The 17,295-nt window shown below is 44.8% G+C and overlaps 1 protein-coding gene across 1 annotated transcript in view; it reads right to left on the bottom strand.

Moving 5' to 3' along the window:
* The window catches only part of ube2e3 (ubiquitin-conjugating enzyme E2E 3 (UBC4/5 homolog, yeast)), a 27,015-nt gene extending 11,094 nt beyond the window's left edge, over window positions 1–15,921 (bottom strand). Inside the window, exons 1-3 of the mRNA XM_042084157.1 lie at window positions 15,770–15,921; window positions 14,377–14,585; window positions 13,177–13,227 (exon numbers count right to left, since the gene is read on the bottom strand). Of these exons, the coding sequence (XP_041940091.1) occupies window positions 13,177–13,227; window positions 14,377–14,576 (251 nt within the window). The 5' untranslated portion in view covers window positions 14,577–14,585; window positions 15,770–15,921. The remainder of the gene's footprint in view (window positions 1–13,176; window positions 13,228–14,376; window positions 14,586–15,769) is intronic.
* Between the last annotated feature and the right edge of the window lie 1,374 nt (window positions 15,922–17,295).

Here is a 17,295-nt window from a genome sequence, read left to right as displayed (position 1 = left end):
CAGTGTTTCCCACAGAATTAAATTCTTTTCATTTGTGGTGGTAGGTTTGCAGAATCAGCTTGAATGCAACAGTTTTTAACAAATTAGCGTAGCGTGGTTATGATGCTAACCAGATTTAAGCACAATTTAGTACAACCTGGAAAATCATTGTGTGGTGGTCAATGTCAGTGTTGATATTGTGGTGGGCCGCCACAAATAAGTCAATGTATGGGAAACACTGCATATATATATATATACACATTCCATAAATATGTTCATACTGTAGTCATGGAGGTCTACTGCTGGGGCTCGCCACACGGATTCACGGAAGTGCACACATACTGTCAGAATGTACACGTTCTCCCTTGGACTGCAGATCACTTCGGATAAAAGAGTTGGCTTAATGAAAAACATAACTGCTGTCTTCTGAGGACACTGCCTTCATAAACACACAGAGCGGCATGTGTAGAGGGCCATTTAACACATCATTTGAAAGCTTCAGCTGCCTGAAAGAGGACTTTATTCATGAGGCTACACAAGTGAATCAAACAGGTGACTTCATGTAGCTGAGCTCACTACATTCCTCTTGAATCTGCTGTTCACCAGTATGCAGTACAAGACACTCTGGACTGAACAGAAAATAATTAACAAAAATAATGTTAAAGTGAACTGGTTTACTTTTCCCAGTTTATAGTCACAATGCCTCGATCCTTCCCAGGCTTTATCCTGCATGTTCGTCAAGACAAGGCCTATTTGGGAATCAGATAAAGACTTCAGGAGACAAGGCAGACAAATCCAATTTGTATTAAAATATTCAGAGAGCAAAATCAATGTCTAGTCAAACATATTATGAACAAAGCCAATGTCTGACAATTTCAATCTAACTCTCTCCATCTTAATCAGAGAGCTGAAACATGCACTTCAAATTGAAGGTTTTAAAAGTATTGACTCGCTGATTTTATGCTCTCCTTATTGGACTTCACATAAAAGGATTTACAGTCCACCATTGGACTGCTCATTAGTCTTATATGTCTCTTGAATTGCTCTTCAAAGTGAGAACGTACGTAACCACACACGCACACATACACACACTCTCACACATAGACAAACACCACACACAGACACACACACACACACACAATATGCTCGACTGTGGAGGAAATGGCCACAAGAATCTGGCCACAAGAGAAGCAGCTGGCACAGACCCTGTTTGTTCTATTCCCACAGATGGATTTTCTCCCTCCCTCCCTCCCTTCCTCTCTCTCTTTCTCTCCCTCTCTCCTCACTCCCTTTCTGTCCCCTTTCTCCGTCTCTCTCTATCCTCCCTCACAACTCATTCCCTTTTGCTCACTGCGTCTCTCTCTCCATCTCCCTCCCTAGATCCCCCCTCACTCTCGGTCTCTCCCCCCCCATTTGCACAGCTTACATTCCCAGACATTGATCTACCGGGGCACGTAGACTCTGGCTAAATGCAGCCGATGTACTTTTCAAACCTATTCAATGAGTGTTAATGATAGTTCTCCCCCCCCCCCCCCCCCCCCCCTCACAAAGTGAGCAGAATTTACAGTGTGCCACCGATCGGCGGCCTAATCAACTGTAAAAGCCAGCACCCCCGCCTGACAAACAGACTGATGCTCTCAAACATTTCATTTACTTAACATTTCTGTTTCCACAACAGACCGTGGCTTTCATTTTGTTTGCACAAATCAACAGCCATTATTTTAGTCCTGGTGCATTGTTGTACATCTCAGGCAAATGAATGAAGAGATAGAGAGAGACAGAGAGAGAGAGAAAGAGAGTCTTTAAATAAAATCAATACACAATGATATCTAACATAATCTGCCTGCTTCATCATGGGCAATTACATGAGAAGGCAGGAGCGATTGGATGGATGGACGCAGAGAAAAACAAACAAATATGCCATTAATCACGGATACTGCCTCTCGTAAAAATGCATTTGCCAGTCGTTTGCAGATCATTTCTCTCCCCAGTCGGAAAATGGCTACAATTTACAGCCACTCCACGCGATCACTATAAATTATACAGCCAGCTAAAACAAGATCATCTCTACATCCACACGAGGGAACGATGGCATGACAGGGACGAGAATATAATGTCTACAATTACTGACCTTAAGAGCTAAAAAACTCGCAGGCTTTATCTCAGATGAGAGCCCATTTTCCAAATATTTATGGCTGAAAATTCCTCTACAATTCCTCTAAAGCCTTTCCTCAAAATACAAGGGAATCCTTTCTATGCGTATGCCTATGCCTCTTTTGTTTACGTACAAAAGAGGCATACGCATAGAAAGGCTTTAACTTTGCTGTATCAACTTTGCTGCGAGGCAACTGGCTTCTTCGGAGTACATTTCACTTTTTCCAAGTCTTGTTAGCGACTTTTAATCAGATGAGAGCACTTCTCCATGACAGTGAGCATCATGAAACAATTGGATTGTTGGGTTCTCACTGTGAATGAGAACATAAAAAGGCTGGGCAGCACTGGCACCTCATACTGCCTAGCTGCGGCAGGCACCACATTGTCAATAGAGAGCGTACGGTGCCACGTCTGTTTCCTGCAACTTGGCAGAATGGAAAACACCTGGGAGGCCGAATAAGCTCCCACGAGTTGATGTGAGTCACATGCAGAAAGTTGAAGAGTGAGAACCATTTTCATGGAGAGAGAGAGGGGGAGAGAGAGAGAGAAAAAAAGAGAGAGTGAGGGCTGCTCGCTTGTTCACCTGCAACTCTGACTGTGATGGAGAGCGCTGTAATCACAGCCGTCATCTTGCACTGCCCTTGGTGTGGGCTGGCGGTCAAGCTCGCTGAGGAAATACTGTGTAACCGGAGCAAGGTGAGCATGGTCGACAGGCGGCCAGCGAGGCCCAGCACTGACTGAAAGCCACTGACTCATATTGCCTGACAGCTGTGAGTTCCTATATATTTACATACAGTCCTTATATCTTTAGGACACACATGAAAAACATGAACAAGGAAGACGTGAAAAATAAATCGTACAGAAACGTTGTGGTGTTTTTATATCAGAGTGGAACTACAAGTGGCAAAACAAGGAAATGAAAAGAAGCCAATCAGAGATTGTGCCTTGTCAGGATGATGCAAGCTGTTTGATCTACCATTGGCCTCCACTTCAAAAGCAGAAATGCCCTCAGTGTGGGACATCATCAATGAAATCACTTGAAAATCAAGTCTTTCCTTTCAAGTCTCCTCTGTTGCAACCAAGTGTCTTCCTTCAGAAACAGACAGACATGTCCCACAATCATTGCATTCAGCTCATCAAGTAAAGGGATCTTAGCAATTCCATAAAAACAATAATTTGGAAGAAACAAAACCATGGTAGTAATCTGTCAGGTGGTGGTTCAAAATCCCTTCAAATCAGTAATATGAAAATGGTCTATGTATTTTTCTACTGGCAGCTATTATCAGGTCTAACTCTTCAAAAAAGGTTATCTTTACTCAAGCTCTCCTGAGCCTGAAAACCGCTCTCAGCAAAACAGCTGCTCTGGAGGCAAATAGCCAGGAGCCTAATGAACATAATAAGCAGTAGCTCTGAAAAGTGCCTTTTCAATGTGTCGGAAATGTCTTCAGCAACCCAAGTGTGATGTATAGCAGTGTTTCTCAAAGTGTGGTCCGGGGACCACTGGTGGTCCGCAAGCTAGCCCAAGTGGTCCGTGAGCAGACGTGGTAAAATTTAATATAGATGAGTTGTTTGCAATATTGAACCAAGTTGTATGTAAATCCAAACATTTCTGCAACACTGCCTATGTAAGGCATGCCAGTTTAAATCATATAAATTCTCTGACACAATAAGCAAGGTGCAAAGACAATCAGTGAGTAGGCCTATTGTGTAATTTACTGTTGAAGTAGGTCTACTTTTTTTTTTTTTAGCTAGGTGGTCCGTGAGGCTATTTTTTATTGATTAAGTGGTCCTTGGTCTGAAAAAGTTTGAGAAACACTGATGTATAGAACTGAACTCTGCTTCCCCCGGGACAAAATCATTGTAGTATGATAAGTATAAGTATATATACTCTTTTGATCCAGTGAGAGAAATTTGGTTTGTGCATTTATCCCAATCCGTGAATTAGTGAAACACACTCAGCACACAGTGAACACACAGTGAGGTGAAGCACACACTAATCCCGGCGCAGTGAGCTGCCTGCAACAACAGCGGCGCTCGGGGAGCAGTGAGGGGTTAGGTGCCTTGCTCAATGGCACTTCAGCCGTGCCTACTGGTCGGGGTTCGAACCGGCAACCCTCCGGTTACAAGTCCGAAGCGCTAACCAGTAGGCCATGGCTGCCTAAACCTCACTGTTTAATACACTCTTTTTTTCTTCTTCTTTGTCTTAGACAGACTGACTACAGGCCACAATCCCTGAACATACTGACATTCCAATTTGTTGGCAACATGAAAATGTAATCCTCTCACAAGCCAAACCTAACACTGTAGTGGGTTGGTAAATAGATCTGAAATCGCCAGTGTCAGTTGGGTCTGGTAAACAGCTTCAACTAAACAAGAGCACACGGGCAACGCCTGATACCATCTGATGTGGGATTCGCGTTATACGACTACAAAGAAATGTGCCCTCAGTCACGATGTTGAAATTCTGTGATTTATATCCCCAGAGAGATGTGAGCAGAATTTGAGAAGCCACGACGACTGAGAAATGTATCATCTTTGCTCTCGTGCTTTGAGCCAGGCAGCCTGTTGCTGTTCGATTTTTTCATTCCTGAGCCGTGAAGAAAGTGATTCTCAAGAATGGGTAATAAACACTCTTTTACGCTTTTAAACGGCAGAAGATGACAATTAAATATCCGTTTAATGCATTTCAAATTCATTTAAGATGTTTTCTCCGCTGTACACTTAAAAGGCTTGCTGAGGGAAATATAAAGAGGCCATATACTGTGTCCAGGAGCAACCTACTGAAACTCAATCTTGCTGTGGTGTTAGCTAATTCACACCTCCTTTAAACAACACTAGGGCTAGTTCCTTCCCAGCCAGTTAAAAAAAAAAATTGACAGTGACTTCTTTTGGTAAATAACGCTTGAAATAATCTTTATGAACGTTTATAATAGTGTAATTTTTGTGAAGGCTCACACCATCATCAGAAAAGACTCAATGCGAAATGGCCACAGAAACGGACTCACTGAGTCACAAATTTCCCACACAGCCCTCTCTCTGTCTCTCTGTCTCTCTCTCTCTCTGCACTGTCTATGAATAGCTGGCTCATGCGGCAGCGCTCCTGAGGGGCTACATAGTTTGGCCTCAGCCATTAGGTTTGATGCATAAAAAGAGAGAACATAGTGTGCAGGGGATAAAAAAAAAGAAAAAAAATGAGACAAGACGCTTAGCTCTCTGACTCCAGTCATGAGTAAGCACTTCAGCGCACAATCGTTACTTTTCCAACAGACAGAGAAGGAAATTATGACGGTTTATAAACAACCGAACCCCCCCACCCCCCACCCCCGGTCTCCAATCCCTGTTACTGATCATCACCCGGCCCACAAAGACAATGAACGAAAGACAAAGGCAGAGACAGACAGAGAGAGAGAGAGAGAGAGAGAGATCTGGGGAGGGGCAAGGAGGATTAACAGATGAGTGTTGTCAAACAAGTGGTATAAGGGATAAGAAGATGCCCTTCGAGCGCAGACTAGGAGGTATTCGGATGGCCTCCGTAATCCACAGAGCTGAACCGCATCAAAGCGCGACCGAGGCAGAGACAGAGGGGAGGCACTGCAAATGGACAGGCGCTAGATTCCGAAAGGGCTCGGGAATAACAAGAGCAGAGCAATTGGGAATGAGGATGAAAAAGGGAGGGGAAAAGGGGAGGGAAGAAAGACAAAAAGAGAGAGAGACACAGACACGGAGACAGAGAAAGAGAGAGACGGAGAGAGCACAGGAATTGCAAATGTACGAAACGGTTTTTGACAAGACGTGCCAATTGGGAGGGCACCTCCTTGACAGGCCACTTTGAAGACAGGAAGGGGACCTTTTGTCTCAGTTCAAAGAGGAATGGCAGTAAAAATGGTCCACCAAATTGAGCTGGCATGTTTTGAAGCCGCTCGTCCCCTTTTGTCTGAGCGCCGAGGAGGCACGGGCAGCTGGCCCGAGGGGTGCCGGCTCTTTTGTCTGGCCGATGTAGTGCAACGAGTGCCCCCTCTAGGACCCTCTCCGCTTACACCCCCCCACCCCCCCCGCCCCTCCGCCTTTTTTGTCAGGCGCTACACACGCCGGCGTGAAAGCAGCAGCTCACTGCGCTAGCCTACTCACGGTCAAGAGAGACAGACGAGGCTCACCACCACCATCACCACCACCCCCCCAAGCCACCCAAGCCAACCCCCACTACCACCCCACCTCCCATCCCCCAGCCCAGAGGGATCACGATGGACTGAAGTTATGCTGCAGTGTGCACTGACACAGAGAGGGATAGAGAGAGCGAGAAGAGACAGAGAGAATAGACAGAAAAGAACGGTGACCGAAAAGAACATCTCTAAGGACGGAGCTGCCAGACTCACAGAAAGAATTTAGCGACGGACACATCTTAATTCGCTCCGTACCACTGTACACTCACTGAAGGAACACAAAGAAATAAGGAGGCTTATAGTGTTTTGCAACATCATTTGTTTTTGTCCTGACAGCCAACTGTCAACACTTCTACCTCAGTCCAGGATTAGCAATAACATGTAATGAGATGACATAGCCCTGTAGGTGTGGGGCTGCATCAGAATCACATTGAGAGAGGTCAGCCATACAGATAACTGCGCGGCCACAGAGAATGCTGCTGAGGCTACAACCCTGAACTAATGGGTTAATAAGGTTAGGTCTCCATGGAGGCCGCACTAAAGGGGGGTGGTTATGGAAAACAATATTCATCAGCCTCTCCCCACCTCCTACCAAGAATCTCTTCTTTCTTCTCATGTGCCCAAAGAGGAGGACATGAACAACAGAGGGGGGGAGAGAGAGAGAGAGAGAGAGAGAGATGATCGTTTACCAAAGAGAGAACTACTCAATGTGTACACTGATCAGAGTTATAGCAGTTTAATAATAATTCTGCTGTAGTGGAAAAGAGCAGAGAGCAAGAACAAACACTCTCCAACAGCTCTTCTGAAGGCCTGCCTCAAAGGCACAGCAACAGCGCGTGTGTGTGTGTGTGTGTGTGTGTGTGTGTGTGTGTGTGTGTGTGTGTGTGTGTGTGTGTGTGTGCATGTGGGCCAGACACATTCAGACTGCTATTCATGCTGTTCTTGAAAAGGAAACCAAGATGCTTCAAGTTCCTCACTGGCGAAATAGTGTATGTCAGGCTAACCTGAGTTCAAAACAGAAAGCAAGAAAACCGCACAGAGAATCGCACACCAACCAACACACTGTTAGAAGAATACACATATCGTCCACAGAAATGGGTAGTACTGTCGTTTGGCAGTGACAATAACAGAGGAAGCCCAGGCAGTATGTGCCTGTGTGTATGTTTGTGCATGTGTATCTGTGTGTGTGTGTGTGTACGTGTGTGTGGTGTGTGTGCACGTGTGTGTGTGGTGTGTGTGCATGTGTGTGTGTGTGTGTGTGTGTGTGTGTGTGTGTGTGTGTGTGTGTTATGTGTGTGCATGTGTGTGTGTGTGGTGAGGGGGTGGCAGACGGGTCGTTATCACACGACTTGGTGTGTCACCGCGGTGTGGTTATCAGAGGCCTGGACCAAACAGCCAAGCAATGACAAGGCTAAGTGTTATCAGCAATGAGTGATGGCTCAGGGAATGAATGTGGGCCGAGGGGGTGTAGAACAAACAAGTGTCCTCTACACACATACACTCACACTCACCATGTAAAGTGCCTGGTGGATTTAGCCAATTACTATTTAGGTACTGAAAGTACTATTAGAACAAATTGTGGTTGAGGTTATTGCCAAAGTCTGTATGAATACTTGCTGAATAAAAACAGGAAACTCTTCTTAACCCCAGTGTCTAATCTAGCCTCTTTAAGGCATGAATAAAGAATCAAATAATAGAATCTACATTATACAATTTTTGACTGGTATAACTAAATGATAATGCATACTTAATTAAATATATAAGATAGACTTTTATGTTGCCATAACACTGAGCAGCCTTATCAGTAATGGATGTAATTATTGTGCATGCATAAGAGTATCAAAAGCACATGGTTGAATCATCTGGGTCCCAGATTCACATTTCTAAAAGAGGAATACTTCATCAAGTCTAGTAAAGAAAGAAACAGAACTCATCTATTTTGTATAGATCCATTTAGGAGATCACGTTGATGATTGAGGTTGATATATTTGGTGATGCTTATCAAAGCAGGGCTTGCTATCCTGCAATGCCTGAGTGAAATCAGTGGATTGCAGAAAACTTGGAGGAATGTTGATCAGTTCAATGCTGTAATGCCACCCTCCCATGAGGGCCCCACAAGGTGTAATTAATTCACAAAAGAGCAAATTCATTTATTCATTAATTAGAGCAACAAGGAGCCCTGCCCGGTCACCCTAATATGCTGATTTAATCACTTGACACACGCTATCAGCACCAACAACTGTGTTTCTGTGGCCCGCTATGCAACGCGAGAAGCAAAATGGAGATGCCAAACTCTCTCGGTCTATTCCACTCTGTAGTCTCAGATCGATAGCCGATAAGGCTGTTCTTTGTCTACTGAGTGGTGTGTGTATTTATGTGAGTGTGAGTATGTACTTATGTGCGTGTGTGTGTGTGTGTGGGGGGGGGGGGGGGTAGGTGTCGTGGTGACTGGCAGCGGTGAATGTGTCTGCTGGACATTTTGTGACACAACAAAACTCCACAGTGAATGTGACAGCTGGACGGTGGCCAGGGCGAGAGACACGCGGTCACTGTCAGTCACAGAATAAGTGTATGTGTGGCTGCCAGTGCAGACAGGTCTATGGTGGTGGGAGGGAAAACACAGAGGGACAGAGGCAGGCGCCACTCTGAACGTATGAAGAGCAGGGAATACCCTTTATGAATGGGCACACACACACACACACACACACACACACACCCACACACACACACACACACGCACACACACACACACACACGCACACACGCACACACACACACACAAAGGAACATATCCACACAGGCACAACACACACATACACACACACACACACACACACACACACACACACAGGAACATATCCACACAGACACAGGGCCATGTGATTAGCCATGTTATTAGCCATGTTATTAGCCATGTGATTAGCCATGTTATTAGCCATGTTATTAGCCATGTGATTAGCCATGTTATTAGCTTCTCAGATTACTAAATGTGTCCAAATTCCACATGACATATAACAGCCGGAAGCCCTCTTTAAATATTTACCCCGTCCAGTCAGACTGAGAGCTCTCTCTCTCTGTCTCTCTCTCTCTGTCTCTCTCTCTGTCTCTCTCTCTGTCTCGCTCTCTCGCTATCTCGCTATGATGGCTCATGGTCTTCTCTCATTCTCCCCACATTGCTTCATTATGACACAATCAGGTAGAGGAGACGCTTTCGCTGTCTTGAGCTGATTAGCGCTAGCGGTGCACCAGCATATCTAGTTAAATAGTCTCCTTGACTACGTTGTACAAAAACATCCCTCATCTCGACTATGCTTCTGAGAAGTCTGTGAAAGTGGCTCAGCTTGGGGGGAAATTACCAGAAAAAATACCAGAAAAAAGCATAAGCCGAATGAAAATGTTCCCATCTACCTAAAAATGCCATTTCCAGCCACTTTCCATTACAACAAATGGGACTCTTCTTTTCTCCCTTTCTCCAGTGAGTGGGAATGGGGAAGACAAGAAGTGTGAGTGTGAAAACTTCCCTGTAAGGCAGAATTAAAAATCAATAAAGAATACAAGAACAACAACCACCAGAGCAACATATGAATTCATTTATGCTGGCCTGTGTCAGTCCATCGGAGCCATTTCCAGAGCAAATGATTGAACTGTCAGAGAACTAATGTGTCCATTTACAGCTGTCAATATGCTCAGCCCCCAACCTTACCGCCCCCCACCCCCTGCACCAGCAGGCACAAATCCAAATCACATTAAAAGTGAGAGATGCTATCAAATCACAATGAGGCCAATAAAAAAAAACTACTACAACTATATCCAGCACAGTCAACAGAGAAATCTGATAATGTCGCATAAGGGATTCTACGGCTTCCTTTACTGCGGAATGCCATTATCATAATGTGCGCTCGCTAAAGGAATTCCACAAGCGTTAGCACTTCCCTGAAGAAGTGCAACACTCATGGTGTGAGCTACTCAGCGAGCACGCACATGCCGGAATAAAAAGCCCTCCTGCTTATTACGCGACGCATTCACACAGCAAACAAACAGCCGAGTGCACACTTACTTAACCCGCGCGAGCAGCCTCCGTGTAAATTATTCAGGCTGCTCTGCACAGTTGACAAATGCACGAGGACAACAGCTTGCACAGACCTGAACGCAATACAATGGCCTTTGATCGCAAACATAATCAAGTTTTTATCTGTGCGCTGATGGACGTTGCCGTGTTTAATCAATAGCAGCCCCACTGTCTGCCGAAGCACGGCTGTGCAGCCGAGGACAGACGAAACAAAGAAAGGCCCAGCCAAGAAGACACTGCTTGTACATCAATGGGCTGTCTTTCATCAAAATAAACACAATAAAGACATGTAAACAGCCATATAAATGCTTGTCAAAAACAGACTGTGCTATCTACAAAAGCATTAACACAGAATAAACAAAGAAAACTCCAACTAAGACACTCCTTATAAAGCTCCAGTTAAGACATTCCTCTATGAATAGGGTATGATGTGTTTATTTAAATAATAACAACAACAAGTGAGCTCAACAACATCAACATTTGATTTTAAAAACAAGGCTGCGATACTGTATCCTCGGGGAGCATGGATATTTAATGCACTGTTCGGTGCAGGCCGAGGAGCAGTTTATGAAGAGGAGAAGTGGTGAATTGACGCAGCCGGACTGGGCTCGACATGGCCTGACAGTTGATGCGTAAATGCAGGGGCTGGAGCCAGAGCAGAAGCGGGGAGGTAAGCCTGCCATTTCTCCCCTGAGCGATAATTCAAAGCTCCTCTTATCCATTCTGTCACTGTTATTTTACAGCGTGACATTTATGGGATTGTGTCATTTCAATGAGCCCAAGGCTGAGGGATAGGGGTTTAACCCCCCCACAAAAATAATACATCACCAGCACACAAAAACCACAAACCAACCAGCCTATGACTGACACCCAGCCAAAGACTTTCCTACTGCACAGACAAAACTGAGCAGGGAGGTGTGTGTGTGTGTGTGTGTGGGGGGGGGGGGGGTATGAAGTTCACTTCCAACACCCTAAGCTGGCAAAACACAATAAGGGGTATTAGCATCAAATCAATTTAATAATACCACAGCCTGCAGGTAAACAATACACAAGGGAGACCGCCCAGCTGAAAGGAAATCCATGCTCCAGAAGGAGGGACTGAGCGGCATTATGGGGGCCATTATCACAGTCTGCTGAGCACCATGGTGCGGTCCACTCCATACACCAGAACACAAACATGGCAGGACAACGCACTTGGAATGATATGTGTGTTGATATGACCCTGATGCAGGCATAAGCCGACATGTTTGTGCATCAGAAGTCTGAGTGTGCAACGGCACCTTTTTTCTGTTTGGTTTAAAATATTTAGTCGCTCAGCACCTCAACAAGGTGTGCGTTATTTTTTTATTTTTTTTTGCTCAAACTCATCCGGCATTGTCAATTAGTGCGATCAGGGTCTTCAGGGGTTTGTGTGTCATGGAGCGTCACCGATTCCCAGTGTGCTCACATCAGCAATCGCTTGGTGAATTGGCTTGTGACCACTAAAAGATTAAGGAGGGGGGAATACCCATCCACTCCCATTTCCAACCATCATCCCAATTTACCTCCAATCAAACCCAGATGGTGCACTGTGCTCCGTGTCCCCGGTCATCCACGCAACATGGGCGCTCCACACACACTGGCAGCAGCAGCCACTGAGGGCTCTCAGCACTGAGCAGCTCGGCTGGAGCCCATGCTGACGAGCCCTGTGGCTGAACCTTAACAGGCCGTGGGGGAGCCAAGGGGAGGAGGGGTGGAGTGGGGTGGTGGTGGTGGTGGGGGTGTTCTCATTTCAACCGACCCCCACCTCCCCCAACCCACCACTAAAGCCCCCTCCCCCCCCCCCCCCCCCCCCCCCTCCGCCTCCCAGCTCCCTTTTTTGTGCACTTTAGTTACACCGCGGGGTTCCAGTATCGGCTGCACAAAAGTGAGAAGCCCCCAAGTGCAGTGTCATATATGTAAAAGATTCTGTTATCTGATGGGAGAGTCAGCTCCGGGGACAGAGCGCCCAATGACAGCTTCCAGATTAAGAGAATCCAAATGATTCCAAGAAATGAATACAGGAGTGCAAAAGATTTCAAATGAAACATACATAAGACTAAGAAATATGCTTTAATACTAACACTGGCAGCATTTAGAAACATAAAGCTATTCTGAGCAACAGAATCTGATTGCCAAAAGAACATTAGTTGTGCAAAAAATAATTACTCTCTGAAAATCTGCAGTAAACACAGACATTCCAACATTCGGATCTTAGAAAACTCCAAACCACTCACTGAACTAATCAACCAGAAAAATGTAATTAAATCTATAATATTAAGTTGTTTGGCAAGGTTTCTCTTGAATTCATACCATGAAAATAAAAAGCAATGCAAATCTGTTTAACACCAAATTAAACAGTTCAGCTCAGCCTGATTCCCATCTCTTGCTTGCTTGCTGGCTTGTTCCTGTCTACTCATTAAAGAGCTACAGTGAGCAAAGTTCACTGTGAGGATGGCAATCAAAGATGCACTCATAAAGACAGCATCTGTTATGCTAATAAAAACATAACAAGGGGCCACACCATGCAGCCCTCGCACAATATCACTGCATCAAAACACTGCCTCAGTGCGTGGGGTAAGGTCCATGTTACTGGCAAGAAAATGAAAAAAGGAGGGGAAAAAACAACCCCCAAGTGTGGTGAACAGTGAGATTGAAACCACACTGCAACAGTTGGTGTGAGTTCTCCACCATCATCTCTGTCTTGTCTCACATACAGTCAACCCAGAGAATGCACACAGACACTGAAGCAACAAAAAAAAAATCTACCAACGAATAAAAGGAGATGTGTCTTACCTGCAATTGGGTGGGGGATCCAAAGTGATTTCAGCTAGCTCCTTCTGAATTCTGTGTGATAGCCAGAGATACAGAGAGACAGAGAGAGAGAGATAGAGATAAAGATAGAGAGAGAGAGAGAGAGAGAGAGGCACAACGCTTGTGAGAGTTGCAAGCAGTAGGGGGAATTACACTGCCCTCTACCAGCACAGCGTTTAATGCACGGCTGGCTCTCCCTTCAGTACAGCTAACATGGCTGCTTCCTCTTTGTTCTCGGAGGCATAACCCGAATCCCATAACAGGAAAACTTTGCAGTCCCCCGTTCTCCCCTTCCCCTCATCGTACGATGCCGCTCGCAGGCTCAACACAAAGCTCTCAGCCCGAGGCTCCAACCTTGACTCAAGACGGACGCTTCTGATCACTTTTAGTACAAAAGATTTTCTTTTAAAGCTTATATGCAAATGAGTCAGGAGGGGAGGGGGGGAGTAGCTCAGGCATATTTGACAAGGGCTTTAAACTCGTGCTCTGCTGCTGTTTCTAAAGCATTTCCAACACCGTTAGGAGGTGGGTTGAAAAGAATGGTTTTAACACTGACAATGTAATTATACCTTTTCATGAGATAAACAACACCAGAGGCCGCAGAGCTAAAGTTGCTTCCTTTCCTCTCTTTTTTCAAACATCTCCCACATGCATTTCTTCCAGCTTGTTCTGTCCTCAGATGTGGTGACAACTATTAGCCTGCTAACTTAAACTATTGTCCACATGATTGAGGGGACCCCCAGTTTAAAAAGCCTGAGACAAAACAGGAAGAAAAACCTAGACAATGTTGTCATGAGTTGTCTCCTGCTCTTGTCAGTGCACCAGTTGACTTGGCTCGTTTCTGCAAAGTTTGACGAGTGCACAGGGCTGGCAAAGTTGTTTTACCACTCTATATGGCATGCATTACTCATTTATTATGTTAATAAATCATCTTAATGAAAAGAGGCCTTTTTAAACTTACAAACAGAAATGCCCTTATTCTCAGTGATAAATCACAATTATACATGACCCAATAAAACACATGGCTTTAGAAGCCCTAGATTTCTTTAAAGTTAATGTTAAATCGAATCAGATCAAAACCAGTAACTATTCAAACATTCAAATAAGCTCAGAGGTGACCACGGCTTAGACTTAATTAAGGCACTGAGGTTCCAATCAATAAAATTATAGCGAGATGTTTACCTTTTAGCACTGGTGGACAATTTCGCTGTTGTTTTGCTGGACAGTTTGGTTGCCTTCTTCTGTTGCTGAGGAGGTGAGGGCTGCTTTCTCTCCTCTTGCTCCTCTGGCTCTGGCACGGGAGGATCTCTCTGATCTGCATCAGAACTCCCGCTGCTGGTGCTCGGACTTTCGTCATCTGATCGTTGTCTTTCACTGGACATGTTTTCCCCCTTGGATCAAAGACAACAAGTTCTAAACTTGGGCTCGGGGATGCGTCACTACGCCGGGGTTAGATCATATATCTATCAATGACTGGACTTCTTAATCAGCACGATAGAGCTACTGCAGATATTTACACGCTTCCTCCAGTGCTCGAGCAACCTTTTAGGTGGCTTTGTGCAGCTATTCTTAATGAGATGACTTACTCAAGTTTAAGGTTAAATTGTTGAAATTCAGCTGGAATTGAGGAGTTATTCTGTCGTAAGTAGATTCAATTTAGTCTCTTGCCTACTCAAAAAGCAACGCATTGTTAGTAATGTTGCACCTGTTTTGATACAGTAAATCTTTTACACTAAAGGTGTGAAATTCCATGCAGACCTCAGGAAACCACCAAGTTGAACCATGTCTGCAATTACTTACCTAAACCAAAATGTTGTCAATCTGAAGGACGGCCGATGTCCACGTTTGCAAACATTCACTAAACGCGTTTCAGTGTTATAGGCTACAACAACTGCCTCGACATGGATACAAAGTTAATGTAAGCGAATAGCCACGGATACTAAGCGGCGAAAGAGTAACGAGCGATAAAATTGCCTATAGCAACATAATAACGTTCACTTGCATTGACTGTAATAGCAGTTATCTAGTTAATGATACAGCGAGCTAGCAACCATAGCTTCTTCCTAACCTTCTCAATGCATGGTAAGGTGAGTTTTGCATCCCCTAAAAAGCACCAACTAGCTGTGTTATTGAGAGTAAATGACAAAATACACGGCTAGTTATATCGCCACCAGCGCACAAATATTGGTGGGGAGAATGAGATTCGAGAGCTGCAAGGAAAGCATAATTGCACCTATTCGCAGCAAGGGGGGCTCGCAAGCTAAATAAAACATTTCATGTTTCTATCACTTTAGAAGAGAACACGGATTTACCGACGAATATGTGTGCGGAAAGGCTAACTCGTTCGATACGTGCGGGAGCAGAGAAAGATTTTGAGATCCGATCTTTAAAATCCTTTGTAGAACGAAGAGGTTTGTTATGGTAGGAGGCACTCCAGTATCAGCATGGTGTACCAACTGATGCGTGAAGTCAGTTTCGAGCTCCCTCTTCAGCTACAGCCCTGAAAACACTAAGAAAGGACGATGTTTTACCCCCTAACCTGGGCTCTCAGTGACCCTTAAAGCTTCTTCTTTACCTTAGAATCGGTCTCGTCCTGATCTGGGGTGGTTAGGAGTGTAAAAAATCCTGTTGAAATGGAGCCGGGAAGACGACGGTCTCCGGCCGAGCTGTGAACATTGGAGAGTCGGAAGGAAAGGAGGCGCTGCAATTTTGGCTTGGACCGAGAGGTGGCGCTGTATAGCGAATGGCCAGCAGGACTCACATCTTTGGGTTTAAGTGGCTTGCAGCTCCCTCCCCCCTTTAGACGATGTAATGGTCATAAAAAAGCAAACACAGCAGTTACCCGGCTGGGTATCACTTCCCTGGATTCGCTCGGAGTGATATACCCGTCACAGAGCCACTGACTGCACTATACGAAGCAACCATTTCATCTGCATTTCCCGTGACAGATGTTATGTTGCCGTTTCGAATTCTGCAATGGGAATATTCATCCTTGGGCTATACGATTCATCAAGTCAGCGTGTGTTACTGCCTCAGGAATATATGTTTAAACACCCGTGGTAAAAGTGACATCGCATGTGAGAAGAAGTGGGGAAACTTTGAACTGAGGTGAGAAGACCCAACTGGACTCTTTGGTGGCTGCGAACAGGACCTCGTACGTTGGTATTCTTTACCCGATTATGTGCATATCAGTTGTGTAGAGGGCAGTTTTGTATGACTGATAATTACAGTAGCCTACAATAAGAAAATATAGTCTTATAGAACTGCAGCTTTGCAACTATTTTGACTGTTTCTGAGCAGTAGAGATGAAGTAGCCTAACTCGGTAGCCTATAATGGATCGCACAGGTGTTTTCTGTTCCGTCTTTCAATAGTGTGAGATCATAACTCATTATTCGGGCTTTACAACATATTAAGTGCATCTTAGTTATTCCCAAGATTATTGTGTCAGGCAGCTTTACAACATATTAAGTGCATCTTAGCGTGTCAGTCATTGCTTTACACAAATTGTAGAATTAATAAAATAATGCATCTGTGATGGTAAACTGATTACGATAAAGGTTAGGCTACAGTCTATAGGCTACTATATTCTGTCAAATAATTTATTATTTCTGATCTGTAGCCTATATGAAGGAACTAGCCTAGTTCATCTGACTCAACTGTAAGTATGTGCCATCATTTTACTGTGAATGTAAGAGAGTGATTTCTGTAAGACATCTTGAATTGACAATTCAGTGTCTGATGTCCCTGTCTAAATTGCTTGTTTTTGCCACACCATGCAAAAAATAAAGGCAAAATGTGTTAGATTAGGATTGTATGTGCTCCCTTATTAAGGCCATAATTCAGGCCAGAGAGGACAGTGGCCTGTTGCCAGGGTGATTATGCTGTGGATGTATTCCTCCATAAAGAATCAGGAGTGGGTAAGTTGGGGGATTGCTGCTAATGGATGTCGCCCTGTATACACACGGGAGACATGATACCAGTCTGGGTACATCTATCTCAGGAATGCGGCATGGAGAGGTTGAGTGTGCATGCTTCCTTCCACCAATTATGAGTCCACAGGAGTTTACAGCCCCTGCAATCCTGTGTCACATGTAAACCTG

This window comes from Alosa sapidissima, chromosome 2 (assembly GCF_018492685.1).
Source record: "Alosa sapidissima isolate fAloSap1 chromosome 2, fAloSap1.pri, whole genome shotgun sequence".
Taxonomy (NCBI): domain Eukaryota; kingdom Metazoa; phylum Chordata; class Actinopteri; order Clupeiformes; family Clupeidae; genus Alosa; species Alosa sapidissima.
The sequence above is the reverse complement of the archived record's forward strand: the minus strand, read 5'-3'. Positions and strand labels throughout refer to the sequence as shown.